This window comes from Trypanosoma cruzi, genomic scaffold, assembly GCF_000209065.1.
Source record: "Trypanosoma cruzi strain CL Brener 1047053516775 genomic scaffold, whole genome shotgun sequence".
Classification (NCBI taxonomy): domain Eukaryota; phylum Euglenozoa; class Kinetoplastea; order Trypanosomatida; family Trypanosomatidae; genus Trypanosoma; species Trypanosoma cruzi.
The window spans coordinates 78,062-96,140 of record NW_001849560.1 but is presented as its reverse complement, the minus strand read 5'-3'; the positions used below and the strand labels follow the sequence as shown (position 1 = coordinate 96,140).

Sequence of the window (18,079 nt, the reverse complement as noted above, 5' to 3'; positions counted from 1 at the left end):
GTATTTATTTGTTTAGGTTTTTACTTTGTTTTCACCGACACGAGAATGAGCTTGACTTTTTGCGCCATTCGTTTCCATTTTAAGCAAGAAATGAGGTGTGGGGTGAGCAGAATACTTAAGTATATGCATATTCATATGTTTTGTTTAAAACGAATAGAGGTGCATACAAACCAAAATTAGGAGTAGTTTTTTTCTATTTCTGCGTGTGTGTGTGTGTGTGTGTCAGCGGATTCCTCCGTTTCTTGCTCAATTATTTCTTTCTTAATTTTTATTTTAGCATTTTCTTTTTCATTTTTTTATTTTTCTTATATATTTTTTAAAATTTCTGTTTCTTTCACCGCCCAGAGAACCGCGGCAGGTAGTGTGCAAAACAGACAGGAAGGGGAAAAGGAAAATAGGCATGTATCAGCGATCCCTTCTGTTTTTACTTTTTAGCAAACCCATCACGCAGGGGTACGTGGCGCAGCTTCCGCAACCTGCTCCAACACGTCGCTGCACTTCGTGGCGCCGAGCTTTTGAGAACAACGATGAGGTGCGAAAGAAGTACACCCCAGATGCGGAGCGCTATGAGGAGTGGTACAAAGCAACTTACGGCCTTGAGTCTCTCAGTGATGGATGTGCGGCGTCTGGGGCGACGTCGAACAGGCGTCTAGATGATACTCAAAATATGGAATCTGTGCCTTCTCTGGATGATTTTTGCGCTGTGGAGGAAGAGGTGGAGTTTTGCTCTCGGCAATTTAACCACAATACTTTGGTGCGTTGAAAGTGGCAAGATTGAAGAAAAGCGATTGGTTGTGGGTATCGAGGTGGGAAAAAGGACAACGAGAATCTCTTTGTTGCGGTGCTTTTTGTTTGTGGTGATATATCTTTTGTTTTTGCTGTTGCGAATGATGAGTGGAAACTATTATACATATTCGTATGTTGGTCAATTTGCAGTACTGGAGTGTAGGATTTACAAGCCACACATGTGCAGGCTTAGTATAGATGCTCTTTTTTTGGGGCGTACATGAGGATTTTGATGCTCTAGTGGGGATTTTCCGTTTTTTTCTGCGCTCCCTTTATTTTCCTTTCACTCTTTTTCTCTCTCTCTGTTTTTTTTTCTGTATTTGAGTTTTCTGGTGAGGGGTCATTTCATTCAGTTTTAGGTTTTTTTTTCCTTTCCGTGGCTATTTACTCGTGAAGGGGAAAGGTAGAAACGGCAGCAACAACGAGAACTCAGGCCACGCAGAGAATTACTGGAGTTTTTTTAGACAAGAAACTATAATTGACGCAAACCCTACCCAAACTAAAAAAAGGGGAGAAAAGGACAAAAACGCAGGCAAAAGGAGGCGGTGAGTGTCAGGGTGAAGAAGGGGCAAAGGCACGGAAATAGGTTTTTGGTTAGGGGTTTCAATGGATTTCGATTATGTTAGCGGTTTGCATGCCGTCATTTCGTGGTCTAACGAACTGAATAATGAGGTGGCGTGTATGAAAACACGAGAGGATGCAGCTGCGGAGAATTTTGGAGAAAATATTCTGTCGAATGGCGCCGGCGCCGGCGTTGGCGTTTGTCAGAGCAATATTTCTGAGGACGAGAATTGGCGACCGATTCCGATGCGTGGGGACGCTTTGTCGACCTCTCTGGGTTCTTCCTTGGGACTGACGGAGGCTGTGAATACAATCACAAATAAGCTGGCGTCCTGTAATTACTCTGGAGCTTCCGCGTCTCAAAATTACCTCAATGCCTTCACGGTGCTCCTGGAAAATGGGGGTTCAGCATTCTCAGCCATACATTGAATTTGATGATATTTGGGGATCCGATGCAACTCAATCGAACGCTGTCGTGAAGGACAATGAGAGCTGCCAGGAAATGCCCCAGGTATTGTTTATTCCTTCTTCTGCCTCATCAGGACTCGTAGGGTCTGTCGGAGAGGAGAGACGTGATGGCATCACTGAGAAATGCGGCGAAGAGAAGGTGATTGTTGTTGTGGATCCGCGGCGTTCAAAGCTTCGTGTACCACTCAGCGCGATTTCTCCCACCAAAGCCCTTGGGATTCGTGCACAAAATCCGAGTTTGTGTCTCCTTTTTCAATCTGGTCGTTGTCGCCAAGGCGTCAATTGTCATCAGGTACATGTGGATCCGGAGATTGTACAGCGACTACGTCGGATTGTAGATGGTCTTCCATGCTGTTGCACATTTCATGGCGACTGCAACACCCACTGCTGGGATGCGAAGGCCAACTCTAAGCGAGGGGTTTTTATCAGTGGTGTGTGGGTGCCACTCAGCCATGTGGCCTACACAAGCGGACTAGCTCGTTTTGTTACAAATAAGGTGCAACGTCCTCTAAGCTTTGGTGTTCTTTGCCGTCTACACGGCAAAACAGGTGGCTGTCGCTATGGCGCTGACTGCTGGTACCTGCACGTGTGTCGTGAAATCCTGGAAACGAAATTTGCGTTTATGACAGAAGCCAATACGAAGGATTCAAAAACGGAAAGTACTTTGACACTTTTGCCAAATGCGGCCCCAATGTTTCCATCAGTAGTGAATGAAGTCCAATTGGCGGCTTCAAGCCGGCAGCAGCAACAAGAACAAACATCCAGTTTTCTTCCTGCGGAAACTCAATTTCCTATGATGATCACGAGCCCCTTTTCGACCAAAGACTATAAAAGTAATGGTAGTATAAACAATGTGTTTCCTCATCGTGATACGGCAGTTGCATCTGCAGTTCCTTGTATGTGGGTTCACTCCGCTTCACCACCACAGGGATCGGCGCTGGCATTTTCAGCGGTGGCTGCTGGGGCTGGGGCTGGGGCTGGGGCTGGTGGTGCAGAAATGCATCATGGGGGTCTGCAGCACAAAACGTCAGATGAAAAAGTGCTTCCACGGAGAGTATCTTCCATGTCTCAAAACATACCGAATGAATCTGCCATTTCCGTGTCCATTGGACCCCCTAGCAGTCCTGCTGCTTTCGCTTTTTCTCTGGGAAATGGCAACACAAATCTGTCGCCAGTGCCACCTTTACCCTACCAACTTGTTGAGCAAACTCAAGTCACTGGGATGAACGTAGTGCCAATGAATCCTTCCCCCTCAGCAGCATACTCTGCCATGTGGTTTTCACATCAGCAACAACAACAACAACCGCAGCAACAGGAGGCATACATGCCTGAACAGACTCGGAACATAACGGTACCTTCGGCATTTGTTGCCTCTGCCGCTGGTTATAATTTGCGGAGCCGTTTGGAGGAGGTTTTTCAGCCGCAAAACAATCCTGGACCAAGCATGACCCTTCTTCCCGTAATATCGTATTTGTTGTGAATAAGAAACCTTCAAGAGAAACAAAGCCCACAGCAGCAGCCTGAACACGTACACACACAGACAAAAAAAAATAGTGAGAAAAAAAAAATAGGAAAAAAAAAATAAAATAAAAAATAATTTAATGGAAAAAGAGCGGCGAAGGAAGAGGAGAGGAGTCGATATTAAAAAAAAGGAATATTGTAATGAAGGGAGAATACAGGAATAACATGTGTGTTTTTGTGGTTATACATGTATAGATTACACTGAGGCGTGAAACATCGTTTTTTACTTTTTTTTGTTTTCCTTGATTTTTACTTTAGCCGATCCACCGGTATGATGGAGTTGCGGATATTCAGAAACATTTGATAAAAATGACTCGCTGCGTGACAAAATATTTTTTATTTTTATTATTTATTTTCCATTTCAAACAACAACAACAACAACAACAAAACATATATATATATATATGTATACATATGTGGTCTGTGTATGTCTTCTGATTTTTGCCTTTGTTTTCTTTACTACCTTTTGGGCGGCAATTTCTTTGGCAAAGATGAACACGAACCCGATCGTCGTGCGCCTTCGACGAGACGTACACTGAACTTTGTGGCTTATTTTGAAATAAGGGAGAAATTGGATCCTGTGTATTCTTTGGCCATGCGGAGTGAAAGACATCTAATCTCCTTCTCCCTCTTCCCCCCCTTTTTTTTTATTTTATTTTATTCCGCCTCCCTTTATTTATTGGCCGCCAGATGGTTCTGTGTGAAATGAGAGGCATGGGTACTGCGTGAGTGAAGAGGAAAAACACGGGGGAGTTCTAGCGGAGAGCGACTGAGTGGTTGTAGAGAGCAATTTCATGCCCACACAGATGAAACCTGAGGGCAAGATGCATGGAAGAGAAGGAAAGAATGCGTCTTTTCTCAGTATTGATTGCCAGCAAAAAAACGAAAAAATTGCTTGAATAATAATAATAATAATAATAATAATAATAATAATAATAATAATAATAAATGTTGAATTGTCTGTCCGGCCCTCCCTTAATTTTTTTTTTTTTGTTTGTTTGTGTTGTTTTTTATTTCCTCGTGCGCATGGCCTGCCTTTGTGTTTTTGTCTGTCTCTCCCTTTATATATTTCTGTGTCTGTGAATGTGTTAAACTCTGTCTGTCTGTGTGTGTCTGTTTTCATGTGGTTAATGGGGTGAGCTGCAGGAAGCAAAACGACTTTTTTTTTTCTTTTTTGGCGCTTGTAATTCGATGTGGGTGGTGTGGGGAACAGTGAACGAAGAGAAGAAGACTGAGCCCATTATCGTCATTATCATCATCATCATCATCATCACAGCTGGACGAAAGAAGAATTGTGGCACTTGTTTGTATGCATAATAATATATACATGTGCACTTGAGAAAAGGTGCAAAGCAGGTAAATGATTTTTACTCTTTCCCTTCTTTTATTTTATTTTATTTTATTTTATTTTTTGCCCTCCTATATCTTGTTTATCTCTCTCTCTCTCTCTCTCTGTGTGTGTGTATGTGTGTGTGTGTGTGTATACATGCTTTTTGGACTTACCTCTCGTCCTTGTCTGCCATTTACTGGTGTCAAAAGCAACGGGGCAGTGAACTGGAATGCATCGCATTCTTCAAATTGGGTGCCGAGGAGCAAAATAGGAAAACGAACAAAGAAAAGAAAACAAAACAAAACGAACAAATGAAAAGTATTATATATATATATAATAAGCAGCAAAATTAGGATTAAAAAAAAGTAATTGTTTAATTCTGCCACATTTTCTTTACGTTTTTTTTTTTTTTTTTTACATCTTCTTTTTCTTTTTTATCTTAATTTTTTTTTTTTTTTTTTTACTGTCTGATTTATTTGGTTGAGTTTTTTTGTTGTTTGTGAATGAATCCTCTGCCCAAACGGACGAATTTACATTTTCCCTTCCCAAAACTGCAGGCAAACAATTGACGAGATGATGTGTTATATAATACGCAAGGAGAAATGGTCCGACTTCTAATGTCTTCCTTCTTTTTTGCTGTTTCATGTATGGTATGTATTGTATGTGTGTATTGTGTTGGGGGGAGAAGGGGTGAGGCAAAGAGAGGAAGGTGAAAGGCGGAGGCAACGTCTATTTATTTTTATTTTCCAAATATTTTTATACATGTGTCTTTTTTATTTTTATTTTTGGCATCTTTGCGAATGCGTGTCCCTGGCCCCAGGCGATGAAATGAGGGGTGCGTGGACGGTGAAAGGACGGAAAGAAGACGAAGAGTAATCCCAATCAAAATTATTTGTTCATGTTTTATTTTTCTTCTTAAATGTAATTTACTTTTTGTTTTTGTGTATGTATGTTCCTTTCGGGGGCCTCCTTTTGTGGCCTGAGTGGAGTGCACCGCACTCCTTCCTTATTTCTCTCTCTCTCTCTGTGTGTGTGCATGTTTGGTTTCCTTATTGTTATGACCTTCCTAATTGTTGAACTCGCCCACTCATCCTGTGAAGAACGGGCATTGCCGCGGTTGTGTATTTATGTATTTATTTTGATCTGTGCATACCTTGCGTCATATTCGTTGCGCTTGGTGCGCCGGGCGGAGGAGAGGCGAGGAAGAGAAGTGGGGGCACGCGGCACGACTAATAAGACGACTGGGAGGGGAGCGGTGGGAGGGGCTGGGGGAATCCACGTAATACACAGGCACCCATGCATCATATTTACAGGACGGCTTCTGAGTGCTGGCAAGGGGGGAGAGAGAGAGAGAAAGAGAAAGAGAGAGAAGTGTAGAATGGATAAGACGCTGAAAGGCAACAGGGGGTGGGGGAAGAAGCAATAAAAAACAAAAAAAAAAAAAAAACGGAATTTTTGTGGAGGAATACGTGACTTACGTGAAGATACGAACCAATTTTTGTAAGGAGGCGGATGAGAGATGTGACGGATATGTACGACGTGTTGTTTTTCTTTTTTTTTTTTTCTTGATTTTTTTTTTTTTTTTTTTTTTGGGTTTTGATTTTTGCGCCTGTCTGTTCGACGGGTCGTTGATGTGCCACCACCACCACCAACACCAACAGCTGCTCCCTGTGGGAATGTATGGACGGGGGTTTTCCCTACCTCCTTCACAATCATGCCGCTAACCCTCTCCCCCACACCTCCTCCTGCTGCTTTACCTCTCTATTTCTTTGATCCCTCTTTTTCTCCCCCTTCTCATACATTTGTGTCATTAAAATTTCGCAAATCACAACACTTCGAGACAACTGAGAAGTGATATATATATATATATATATATATATATTGTTTTTTAATTATTATTATTATTATTATTATTATTATTATTATTTTTGTGTGTTTGCCTTTCTTTCTTATTCTTCCCCGGGAGACACAAGAAACACATGAAGGAGGAAACAAATATTTTTTTTTTTTTTTTTTTTTTTTTCACACGGACGAATGGCCCCTCTTTTTTAAAATTTTACGTGTCCGCCTTCTTCTGCTGCCGCTGTTGTAGCAGTTGTCACTCCCGGAGAGAGAGAGAGTGTGTGTGTGTGCGTGTGGGGAGGGAGGCGGGGTGGGGTAGGGCGAAGAGAAGAAGGGGGAGTGAGTGGGAGAGAAGAGAAAAGAAAAGGCCTGTTTTGACTGGTGTTGCCCGTTAAAATAAATATCGATCATGCTCTCGGAGGGCGGCTCATCGCTTTTCCTGCGGCAGGGACCGTAACCGTCTCTCTCTCTCTATATATATATATATCTTTCTCCCTCCCATGCAGGGGTACTGAATGTGCAATACGCATATGTATATATGTATATATATATGTATATGTATATATTTGATGTACACATGTTGCGTGGGTGTGTTTGCGCGTGGATGCCTGGTACTTGCACGAGGACAGGAAAACTTCCATACCAAAAGAAGGAAAAAAAAAGAAAATATAAATAAAAATAAAGCGAAATCAAAGAAAAGGAACAGCGGAGATGGTGGTATTTTGAGCAGAACGAAATACATCCACACACAGAGAGAAGTAAATAATCACCCATGCACTCTTGTCTTTTTTTTTTTTTTTTTTTTTTTTTTTTGCGTATACATTGCACGCATCTTTGTAGGTACGGATGCACATGTATATGTCATGTATATGTTTGTGTATTAAGATTCATCAATGATGCGGAGCAAAATGTTGAGGAGCACGGAAGGCTACCATGAAGGACCACCGAGGCGGAAGAGACGTGGGGGTAAATGAAAAACATATTTGGTATATATAAATATATACATAAAAAGAGGGGGGAACAAAAAAAATACGAAGGAAGAAGATATCCAGCAATAAATGCAAGCTATTTAAGCAGAGCACTGGAATTGGGGAAGGGGGGTAGGGCGACGGTTCGAAAAGGATTGGGGAGAATGAAAAAGGGTTGAGTGACCGGTTTATTTTATTTATTTTATTTTATTTTATTTATTATTTTTTCCCCTGCAGTGTTTCTGTTTTAATTTTTCACATAACGATAAAAATGAAAAGATAAGAAGGAGGCAAACGCTGTTCTGTATGCATCATTCTTTTAAGTGCCTTCTGTCTTTCTCTCTCTGTCTGTTTTTTTTTTTTTATTATTATTTATTTATTTATGTCTTGACTTTTTGTTGATTTTTATTTCATTGTTTTCTTCTACTGGCTTAGCATCAAGAAGTTTCCAACAACTTTCCCACAACAACCAAGAGTTAAGTAAAACAAACAAACAAACAAAAAAAAAACAAGAAAAAGAAACAAACACACACACACAAACAACAACAACAACAACAAAAACAAAAAGTAACGAGACCAAGAAAGCCCTACAGAAGAGTTGGCGTCTGCCGTTACAAATACTCACCATGCTTACACCGGAAAATAACTCTGAAAATAAACCCGATTTGATGAAAGGTGGTAGCCGACACCTTTCAAAACGTGCGGATGGCACGCTTTGTATGGTGGTCGTTGACCCTGCCACCCGGAAGCTTTTGATTCCCTGCAATTTCATCTACGCCACCCGGGCCCAGCATCGCGCGACAATTCCAAGCCTTTGCCAACTGTTTCTTCATGGCCGGTGTCGCCAAGGCACCCAGTGCCACCAGGTTCATGCAAGCCTGGATGCGGTTGTGGCACTGCGAAGTCGAGTGGGAAAACTTCCGTGCTGCTGTGTATTTCATGGTGATGAAGACATTGCTGACGTGCTGAATGAGCGTTCTTGGCTTTCGAAGGTGGTGCTTTACGTTCCTGAGGTCAGTTTTGAAGGTGGCTACATCCCGCTGAGCCGCGTCAGTTACACCGTGGCTCTGCAAAGGATACTGAAGGAGAAACCGGATCGTGCGATTTACGAACTTCGTGAAGAAAGTACCTGCGGCGAAAATGATGTGCGACCCGGAAATTCACGATTGATTATAGACGCCAGCGATCAATCCCTATGCCGTTTACATATTTTTGATCGGTGCCGATATGCGGAAGAATGCAGATTTTTGCACTTGTGCAAAGAAGTAACGAGTTCTTCCTACACCTCGCAGGGCCATGGGGACGCCAATTTCAATTCCAGAGGCCATCACAACACGTCGGTCTTTACTGCCATTTCACTTCAGCAGCAACTTCGAGGGTATCCTATTCATTGCTCCAAAAATGAACCGATGGTGGGCGACGAACACTCTCTGCCGTTGCCATTGGCCCCTAACAACTCATGGAGATCATCTGCCGATTCATCCTGGTCCGTACATTGCCAATCCAAGGTGCCTGGTACAAAAGAAATGGGGAGAACAAGAACAGCGATGATGGCCCAATCTCGCATGCAATCAATTTCCGCCCCGAAGACACCGGAAGGAAGCTTCTCTGCAGCAGCTGCGGAAGGTAGCTTGCAGGGTTTGTCGTACTCGGAGACAAATTATAACATGAACTCGTCATCTTCGGATCCGGGGTTATTGTTTTCAGTACCATCTCCTAAAGCATGTGTGCGTCGGGTACCGCCCAGTATTAAAATTTCGCTGAGTTTGTGTGAAAGCGATGCTGACATGGACAATGACCGCCCAGCTGGGGACGATCTTCCTTTATCGTCGTCCCCAGAAGTCAGTTCGAGGCATCCTGTGGCTTCTAGAGGAGGTGTTTTGAGACGCCACTGGCAGCACAACCCTTACAGCAGCACGCCGTTTATTTGGTTTGAGAGTGGAGCCGTTTAGTAGTCATCTCTCCTTTCTCCCTCTCTCTCTATGGACTTGCGAATTTATGAGAGTTTTTCTTTCCTTTTTTTTTTTTTTACCTTATTTCTTTTTCTTTCTTCTTCTTTCTGTACTTTTTGATTTTTGCTCTTTGCCTTTTTTTTTTTTTTTTTTTGTGGTTTTGTTTTATTTGTTATGACACCTCTATATCTCTATTTATTTATATATTTACAGTTATATTTATTTATATATCAGCCAACAGGCACAGACACAAAGAAAAGAAACCAACGAAAAAAAACAACAAAAAACAAAAAAACAGAGTGACATGACTTCTGTGGCTTGTATGCCTTTTTTTTTTTTCTTTTTTTGGTTGAACCCCTCCATTTTTCAGCTGCTGTTTTTTTTTTCTTTTTTTTGTTTGCGACCGATGGAAGGAGGTCATTAAATATAATTTTTGTTTTTGTTTTTTGATGATGTCATTTTTTTTTTTTTTTAAATTCCGTAACGTTCGAACATCTTCTCGTGTGTTTGTCTTTTCAGACACGCCTCCGTGGGAAAAACAACAACAACAACCAAAAAAAAAAAAAAAATCCCCAACGCCGACGCCTCCCTCACCATTCCCAATTCCCCGCCAACTCCCCACACCCGCATGCAACCACTCGGAGCGGATGCGGAGGGGTTGGGGGTTGGGGACGGCATGAGGGGAAAGTCATGAACGCTGCTCATGTGAGGCCGAAGTGAGAAGAAGTGGGGAGGAGGAGGAGGGGGCGGAAGAAGAAGGGAGACGACGTTGACGATGACGATAGAGAATACGTGTGGTATCACTACTGTTGTCATGATTGTTGCGAGTTTTCTCGTGATGAAACCCTACTGGGAGTGGGGAGGAGTAGGAGGGAGGAGGGAGGATACATGGAAGAGGGGAAAATTTCTCCCCTGCTTGCTGTCTCTCTCTCTATCCCTGTCTTCTTTTTCTTCTTTTTCTTTTTCTTTTTTTTTCTCTTTTCCTTCCTCCCATTTTTTTTTTTCCCCTCTTTTTTGCGTTTCCTCTCTTTTTCCCGCTACAAGTAAGCGGCATTTGGTTTTCACCCAAGTTGGTTTTTTTTTTTTTTTCCTTTTCCACCAAATGCCGTATCATATATTTATATAAATATATATAAATATACACAAATATACATAAGTATAAATATATATATGGACGTGTGTGTGTGTGTGTGTGTGTGGGTGTGTGTGTGTGGGTGTGTGTGTGTGTGTGTGTGTGTGTGTGTGCGTTTTTATTCCGATATGCATGTTTTTTATTATTATCTTTATTTGGTTATGGGTAGGGTGTTGATTGACTGCAAAGGGGGCTTTCCCTTGGAAGGGAGGGGAAAAAAAAAAAAAAAAAAAAAACAATAATAATAATAATAATAATAATAACAATTAAAAAGGGAGCTCAAGGAAAAAGTCGGAGGGAAAAAAGACAAAGAAGAAGAGGGAAAATTTTTTTTTTTTTTTTTTTTTTTTGAGGACACGCATAAGGCAACAACAGCAATTAATTTTTACTGGAACAAACTTTATGAGAGTTTTTTTACGGGTTTTTTTTTTTTTTCCTTCTTTTTTCTTTTTTTTGCCTTTTGCCCTTTTGTCTTTTGCTTTTGGCTTTGTTGTGGTGTAAATTTATATATAAATATATTTGTAATGTAACCATGAATGTAGTTATATAATAATAATAATAATAATATTTCCCTTTCCATTGAAACAAACAAACAAACAAACAAACAAACAAAAAAAAAACAGGAAAGAAGAGGGATGTGCCCGTGCCGGTGACGAGAATAGGAGGGCAGGGGTGACGATAGGAGTAAACAATTTCTTTTTCTTTCTCTCTTTCTATATGAGTGTGTGGAAGAGTAATGGAGGCCCCGCTGACGAGTTTGCGAGCGGACCGGTGTTGTCCGAGAGGGGGAAAAAAAGGGAAGGAAGCATGCGTGCACCACACTTTCTCCCTTTTTTTTTCCTTCTCTTCTATTTTATTTTATTTTTTGGTTTGTTCCCTGCGCGTAGAGGCAGGGCGAGGCGGAGGACGCGTGGCTGGCGTGCCTGAGCGGTGAAGGGCGTACGTGACGGGGGGAGGGGCGGGGGGAAGGAGGGATAAAACACGAGCCGCAGTGCCTCACGGAGGAAAAAAAAAAAAAAAAAGGAATGAAAGAACAAACACTCACGAAATAAAAAAAAAAAAAAAGCAGTAAAAAACACTCTTTTCTCTTTTTTTTTTTTTTTTTTTATTCCCCCTCCCCGCACGAATGAAGAAAAAAAACAACAACAACAACGGAGCAATGGAAACTGAATGGAGCCATCGATGGAATAAATTGTTTGGGGGGCATTCTTCTGAATGTTTCATATTTGACACATTGTGATGCGTCCAGGAGTTGTTTCTCTTTTATTGTTTTTGAGGTGTCTTCTTTTTTTTTTTTTTTTTTTGTGTGTGTGTGTGTGTGTGTGTTTTCTGCACTCGCAAGAATTGCAAGTGAAGCCCTTTATATATATAAATATATATGTTTCTGTTGTGGTTCTGTTCTTTCTTTTTTTTTCTTTTCTTTTCTTTTTGTCTTTGCTTTGGATACTTTTTGTTTTTGTTGTGTCTTTCCCCCACGCCCCCTTTTTTTCTTTTCTTTTCTTTTTTTTTTTTTTTTGCAAGATTTTATTTATTTCTCTCTCTTTTGTTCTCTACGTTCCTCTCAGCGAAGAGCAGGGTGACATGACCCACACACGTGCTTCGTTGTTGTTTTTGTTGTTGTAGTCAGTAGAGTGTGACTGCCTTTTTTCTTCCCACGTGATTCCGCTCTGCTTACTTTTATTTTTATTTTTATTTTTATTTTTATTTTTATTTTTACTATTTTTTTTAAATTTTGTTTCCGTGCATTTTTGTTGGTTTGCTTCTGTGGAGAGTTGCCAGCATGAGAAATAAAACAAAAAAAAAAAAACAGAAAAGCAACAAAAAATGAGAGGGGAAATGTGCACGCACTAAGGTACTTGACGCGCTTATTATTATTATTATTATTATTATTATTATTATTATTTTCTTCTCAAATTTTTTTTTTTTGTTTTTGGCTGGTTTTTGCATCCTTTCAACGTTTTTTTTTTTTTTGCTGTTCTTCGCCCTTTTCTCTGGGAAGCATGAGAGGGGGAGAGGGCATGGTGGCCTGACGCCTTGTGTCGGGTACAAATGCCCAGCCGCAATCCTCACTTCTTTTCTCAGAGGCAGCAAGAAAGTGTGTTTTGTCGTAATGCGTGTGTCTTGGAAGGGAAGTGCGTTTGTAGGCCTTTTTACGGATTGGACGGTGTCCACGAGACAGACACGCCCACAACCACATTGTGAGGCGGAGTGGTCCAACGGCAGGTTCCTCACTTTGTCTTTGCCCAGCGACTAGCCCGCCATTGAGCCACCACGTGGGCGGCGGACTCGTTGCAAGGCGGGGCCAAGACAAAGGAATGAATTGCACTTCGTTGCGACACTCTGTCGCTGCCATCACCGCGCCGAGGAACCCTGAGTCCATTCAAGCCTCTCTGAAGAGGAAGAGGCACACCGCTGTTTGAAGCAAGTGGGCGGCACTTGAAGGAAGGCAGTTGGCGCTGCACTGGCCCATATGAGTGTGCCCGGGCTCAGTTGGAGGCTAAAAAATATTGGCATGCAGCTCAGATGCCCACGCGCAGTTCCATGCGGTGCGCGTCCGATTGGCGCTGATGCAAAAGTTGCTCATAGTCATCAATGGGACGACAAGCTGGCGACCATCAGCACTCCGCAAGGCCCGCCACAAGTCTCCACCACTCCTGCCACGGGAAGAAGGAATGCGTCCCATACTGCAGAGACAATTGAAAGATCCTACAAATTCATGACGTGCCAGAGGGATTAGAGCTGTCACTCGGTTCACAGGGGCACACGGGGGAACAAGTGGGGAATCCGTGGGAGGCAGGGATTTGTCCGGAGGATCGCATTTGCACCATTTGACGGCGTATTGAAATGCATGATGGATGCAACGCCTGGCCACAGCTCCTGGATGCGTCTTGGGCCACCTTTCCGACGCCGGCTGCGCCAGACCCCGGCATGCAGACAGCCGTGAGGGGAACGGTGCGTCCTGGGCGTGCGCCATTCGCGGGGAGGAGATGCTCATGGAATCTTGCCAGTTGGCAGGGCGACTGCGTACACTCAGTCACATGGATCCTCGGGACAGTGAATAACGATGCTGGAGTGCGGGTCGAGGACATTCAGGGTGCTATCGAGGTGCCCAGAAATGGAACCGCCCATTCCCCCAGGCATTTCAGAGAGCAAAGAAAGAGCATGCCGCACCCCCGCCCAATGAAGCACGATGCCACAAACGTGGTCGGATTGGACAATGCAACACGGCGTGCCGAGTGAAGCTGCGCAAGGAGGCCTATAAACACACAAAAAAGGACTTTCGGCTCCGGAAGCAATGCCTTCTGGGCCGGCACAGGTGGGGCATCACCATCAATTTCCGGGTGTGACCGGGCGGCATGGGTTTCCTCTCAACGCTGCGCTCGTGGTAATGCCGTGGGACACCTCCCCAAGACGTCGTGCGGTTGACACCTTTGGTGCAAACGAGTTGGTGCACCGGGCGACGGTGCTGTGGGCACAATTGTCGCCGGGGAGGGACGGCACACGACCATCTTTTCTGAGGGCCACAGCATCGTTTGGCGCACCCATAGCCGTCGGGTTGCGTTGCGGGAGGAGGAGGAGGATTGCTTGCCCCTAGCGACGAGTGGACCTGTGCACTTTTCATCTCTGAAGTGGATCCGATGGCGGATGAATCCAACGGCACGCGGCTGTTTTGGCGAGTTGTGGAAGGACACTGTGTTACGGTCCGTCATTTAGACGAGCGATGGGAAAGAAATGAATTTGCGGATCTCCGCGCAGCATGCGCTGCTTGTGAAAAGGGCGGGTATTATTTGTAGAGCCATGGAAGGGCCTGTCGCGGGGTGGGCCGGCGGTGCCTTTTGCGGCGGTGTTGGACAAGCCGTCAGGACAGAGATGGCGGTTCATCGCATGGCCAAAGGCACGGAACGCCCGGGAGGACGCTGAGGTAACGTTTGCTCTGCCATTTCACATTTCATAGTATCTTAGCACAGTATGGGACGAAGCCGCCGCTTTACTAGACTTGGTTGCGCCTTTTTACATGCAGCTCTCTTGGCGGATATGCACGGGCGAGTTTCCACTGTCGAGTGAGATTTGTGGATCTTGTGGAATTGACTCGCCCGCACACGGGCCATGAATGCTGTCCGGAAGTTTCCCGCACCGCCGCGAGGGTCTTGGCGGAGGACCCCGAGATGGTAAGTCCGCAGTCTGTGGTGCCGCGCGTGGTAAGTACTCCTGTTTGGATTAGCAGTATCCGAACCAGCGGGATGCGGAGGAGTGTAGTTCAGCGGGGTCCTTTCCAAGAGGTGTGAATCTATTGGTGTATCCTTTAGCCGCGAGAAGAAGAGCGTGGGGTTATTTTTTTTTGAATTATTATTATTATTATGATCATTTTTATTTTAAAACTTTCCATCATTTGCGCGATAGCGAGAAAGGTAGCAACAAGTTTGCAAACTACCCACTTTAAGGTTTTCTTTTTTAACCATTGCAAGCCGAAACAAAAAGAAATAATTATTGCGCCCGTTACACCTATACTAAGTGGCATTGAGGGAAAAAGGCTATAGAGCATTAAAGATGCAACTTCTTGCTCCTTTAATTGAAGCCAAAGAGGGTTACACGTACGACGCGGATGGCACGCTTTGTATGGTGGTCGTTGACCCTGCCACCCGGAAGCTTTTGATTCCCTGCAATTTCATCTACGCCACCCGGGCCCAGCATCGCGCGACAATTCCAAGCCTTTGCCAACTGTTTCTTCATGGCCGGTGTCGCCAAGGCATCCAGTGCCACCAGGTTCATGCAAGCCTGGATGCGGTTGTGGCACTGCGAAGTCGAGTGGGAAAACTTCCGTGCTGCTGTGTATTTCATGGTGATGAGGACATTGCTGACGTGCTGAATGAGCGTTCTTGGCTTTCGAAGGTGGTGCTTTACGTTCCTGAGGTCAGTTTTGAGGGTGGCTACATCCCGCTGAGCCGTGTTGGCTATACCGTCCCCATTTCTAAAATACTGAATGAAGTGAGTCACGAAATTGCTCATTCTCTGGAGTCTTACACAGAGGCAATAAGGGAAGGCCGTGTACCCCACGAAGAGTCTCCAGTCGTTGTTCTTGAAGCGGGGGACATACCTATCTGTCGCCTTCACATCAGGGAACGCTGTCGCTTTGCGGAGGAATGCAGTTTTCTGCATCTGTGCAAGGATGTTGCGGGAGGTGATCCAGAACTTCCCCTTGGCCGCCGATCACGCCTGAAAGCCACACCGAGTGAATCTGATTGCGTAGTTTCCGAGTCGCATGATTCAAATATGCCGCATAAAGCTTCCTTGTCACCTGCCGCAGGGGTTTCTGCGGGGACCAACGCGTGTCCGATATCTGTGCGGGGATTTCCTTTGGTTCAGCGAGGTGGCGCAAGTGTATATCGTTCATCGACAAACACATTGTGCGTCAACGGGGGGAACAGTCCGTGGGTGAGACATATGCATGGTTCAGGTTCCATTGACCAGGGCCTGGATTCATCAAACGTGGAAGTTTTTACTGTGCCAACTCCGGTACCGAAATTCCGTTCTTTGGGCTGCAGTGACATCCGCCCGTTGAAACGGAGGTCAGTTGTCCGGAAGAAGTTGTCTTCACGTGTTATTGTTTCGTGTGAGAGCCTGCTGCACTGCGAGGGAGATCCAGAGGCTGCAGAAGAAGGAACACCCGAGCTCCGAAATGGAGGCTTCACGGAGGGTTGCCGCAAGGCATTTTCTGTTCGTGGGACGATGTCCAATTCGATGGCCGCATCCAGCCGAGACGAGGGTACCAGCACCTCATCGATGAGTTTGTCGACAAGTCACCGCTGCTGTGCTGGAGGCAAATGGCGGCACGATCCGTACAACCTTTCACGGTCCCAGATGGGGTGCTGAAAGGGGGAGTGAAGTTACACCACCTACTTCCTCTTTTATTTGCGTGGCTCTTTGCTTTCTTTTTAAGAATTTTTTTTTTCTTTCTTTTGCTTTTTCTATTTTTGTTTCTGTTTGTTTCTTCTCTGATGGGCTTCCGCGAGGACATTTTCTTTTTTTTTCTTTTTTAAATTCTCTGCTTCTGTTTTTGGAGAAGGAGGGGGAGGAGTTTTTGGGCCAGACGTCTTTTTTTTTGTTGTTGTTTTTTCTCCTTTTTGCCTTTTTTTTTTGTTTGTGTTTTTGTGCCTCCCCGCTTTAATTGGGGGAGGGGTGAAGCGGGAAAAGAAAAAAAAAAAAAAAAAGCGTCGCGAAGGGTTCCGTCTGTCCGCACGAGGGCTTTTCTGAAGGGGGGGAAAAGAAGGAGTCGAAAAGAACGGAAGAAATTGTGAGAGGAACGCAAAGAGAGCGAAAAGGGAGGAGAAGCGACGGTTGCCGTGGCATGTGTCATGTCCCCTCCTTCTTTTTCCTTTTTTTTTTTGGTTGGTTGGTTGAGTTCCCTGTTTGTTTGTTTGTTTGTTTGTGTGTGTGTGTGTGTTTACATACATGCCTACATATATATACATGTTTTACTGCATCCGGCTTAACCACGCGGGCAAACAAATGAAAGGGACTCCAATGACTCGAGTCCATTTTATTTCCATCCGCCCCTTTTTTACTCGCCGCAGGCAACGGTCGAGAGAGATAGAGAGAAGAACAAAACGGAAAAGCAAAAAGAGGAGAAATAAAAAAAAAAAAAAAAAGTAGAAGAAGAAAAAGACAGGAGAAAGGCAAACGGTTGATTCATTTGTTTTTTTTTTTTTTTTTTTTTTACTGCTTTCAATTGTTTCGCTGTATAAATGCATGTATATATCATATGTAGACATGTACGTAGATGTACCATTTTATTTTTTTTTTTAGTTATTCCGTTAGGAGAGAAGTTATGTTTGTGTTTTTTTTTTTTTTTTTTTTTTTTTTTTCCGTTTTTTTGTTTATATTTGAGGGGTTCCCTCGTGTGTGGTGGAGCCGTCAACACAAAAAAAGAGGCGGAGAGAGAGAGGAGGAGGAGGCACGTGGATATATAAAATTTCTCTTTCTTTTTCTTTCTTTCTGTCTTTCTCTCTCTCTCTCTCTGTGTGTGTGTGTGTCTCTTTGGGAAGAAGAAAAGAAACAGCAGGGGAAAAGGGAGAAATGTGTGGTTCCGTTGCGGCAGAAGTTTATGCGCCAACATGAAATAAAAAAAATAAAAACAAAAAAAAAGGAAGAAACAAAAAAAAAAAAAAAAAAAAAAATAAAAATAAAAGGGTTTTGCAGGGACGTTGCAATTTCCTTCCCTGCTGGAGAGACATTGTGCCGCTCCACCCACAGAGAGTCATTCACCCCTTTTTACCGACACGTATAATTTGCTTTTTTTTTTTATTTTTCTCTGTTTCCCTGTCTTTCTTTCTGTCCCTCTGGGTGTGTGTGTGTGTGCTACATAAACACACATGCATGCATGCATATTTATATGTATATATTTATGCTTGTTTTTTTGTTTTTGGAGAAATGGGGGGTGGTGGGGGTGGGGGGAGCACTACACTTTCCTCCTCCTCCTCCTCCTTTTTTTTTTTTTTTCATGGCTTTCACGGGTATGTTT

The 18,079-nt window shown here is 43.7% G+C and overlaps 4 protein-coding genes across 4 annotated transcripts, besides 65 other annotated features; all 4 read left to right on the top strand.

The window, feature by feature from the left end:
- Window positions 1-18,079: part of a sequence feature (heterozygous, Esmeraldo-like haplotype) that runs on past the window's edge.
- Window positions 201-223: a microsatellite.
- Window positions 251-317: a sequence feature (A-rich).
- Window positions 401-763, top strand: Tc00.1047053506859.249 (hypothetical protein, conserved; the record flags this gene model as incomplete). The annotated part of the gene is made up of 1 exon (XM_813282.1): window positions 401-763. One exon carries the CDS (start codon window positions 401-403, stop codon window positions 761-763), a length of 363 nt encoding a protein of 120 aa, XP_818375.1.
- Window positions 1,053-1,102: a sequence feature (GA-rich).
- Tc00.1047053506859.240 (hypothetical protein, conserved) lies at window positions 1,721-3,295 on the top strand (the record flags this gene model as incomplete). The annotated part of the gene is made up of 1 exon (XM_813279.1): window positions 1,721-3,295. One exon carries the CDS (start codon window positions 1,721-1,723, stop codon window positions 3,293-3,295), a length of 1,575 nt encoding a protein of 524 aa, XP_818372.1.
- Window positions 2,774-2,802: a microsatellite.
- Window positions 3,358-3,409: a sequence feature (T-rich).
- Window positions 3,663-3,692: a sequence feature (AT_rich).
- Window positions 3,701-3,723: a microsatellite.
- Window positions 3,727-3,752: a microsatellite.
- Window positions 3,977-3,998: a sequence feature (AT_rich).
- Window positions 4,235-4,284: a microsatellite.
- Window positions 4,318-4,455: a microsatellite.
- Window positions 4,575-4,609: a microsatellite.
- Window positions 4,719-4,747: a microsatellite.
- Window positions 4,770-4,790: a microsatellite.
- Window positions 4,790-4,818: a microsatellite.
- Window positions 4,986-5,006: a sequence feature (AT_rich).
- Window positions 5,065-5,128: a sequence feature (A-rich).
- Window positions 5,399-5,453: a sequence feature (A-rich).
- Window positions 6,007-6,036: a microsatellite.
- Window positions 6,212-6,257: a microsatellite.
- Window positions 6,521-6,548: a microsatellite.
- Window positions 6,558-6,593: a microsatellite.
- Window positions 6,665-6,689: a microsatellite.
- Window positions 6,804-6,860: a sequence feature (C-rich).
- Window positions 7,037-7,074: a microsatellite.
- Window positions 7,153-7,211: a sequence feature (T-rich).
- Window positions 7,294-7,321: a microsatellite.
- Window positions 7,664-7,694: a microsatellite.
- Window positions 7,812-7,896: a sequence feature (A-rich).
- Window positions 7,960-8,012: a microsatellite.
- Window positions 8,015-8,040: a microsatellite.
- On the top strand, window positions 8,103-9,428 carry Tc00.1047053506859.230 (hypothetical protein, conserved; the record flags this gene model as incomplete). Its single annotated transcript, XM_813278.1, has 1 exon — window positions 8,103-9,428. The coding sequence occupies one exon, from the start codon at window positions 8,103-8,105 to the stop codon at window positions 9,426-9,428; it is 1,326 nt and encodes a 441-aa protein (XP_818371.1).
- Window positions 9,482-9,582: a sequence feature (A-rich).
- Window positions 9,621-9,659: a sequence feature (AT_rich).
- Window positions 9,886-9,906: a sequence feature (AT_rich).
- Window positions 10,147-10,189: a sequence feature (CT-rich).
- Window positions 10,371-10,444: a sequence feature (A-rich).
- Window positions 10,541-10,600: a microsatellite.
- Window positions 10,605-10,676: a microsatellite.
- Window positions 10,775-10,794: a microsatellite.
- Window positions 10,795-10,827: a microsatellite.
- Window positions 10,887-10,910: a microsatellite.
- Window positions 10,982-11,015: a microsatellite.
- Window positions 11,059-11,081: a sequence feature (AT_rich).
- Window positions 11,107-11,127: a microsatellite.
- Window positions 11,143-11,182: a microsatellite.
- Window positions 11,566-11,636: a sequence feature (T-rich).
- Window positions 11,642-11,667: a microsatellite.
- Window positions 11,864-11,886: a microsatellite.
- Window positions 11,920-11,940: a sequence feature (AT_rich).
- Window positions 11,962-11,989: a microsatellite.
- Window positions 12,043-12,076: a microsatellite.
- Window positions 12,232-12,288: a microsatellite.
- Window positions 12,344-12,385: a sequence feature (T-rich).
- Window positions 12,426-12,463: a microsatellite.
- Window positions 14,904-14,933: a microsatellite.
- Tc00.1047053506859.204 (hypothetical protein, conserved) lies at window positions 15,109-16,431 on the top strand (the record flags this gene model as incomplete). Its single annotated transcript, XM_813281.1, has 1 exon — window positions 15,109-16,431. The coding sequence occupies one exon, from the start codon at window positions 15,109-15,111 to the stop codon at window positions 16,429-16,431; it is 1,323 nt and encodes a 440-aa protein (XP_818374.1).
- Window positions 16,480-16,555: a sequence feature (A-rich).
- Window positions 16,651-16,711: a sequence feature (A-rich).
- Window positions 16,966-17,000: a microsatellite.
- Window positions 17,176-17,222: a sequence feature (T-rich).
- Window positions 17,251-17,276: a microsatellite.
- Window positions 17,396-17,437: a microsatellite.
- Window positions 17,533-17,577: a sequence feature (GA-rich).
- Window positions 17,676-17,746: a microsatellite.
- Window positions 17,847-17,899: a sequence feature (GA-rich).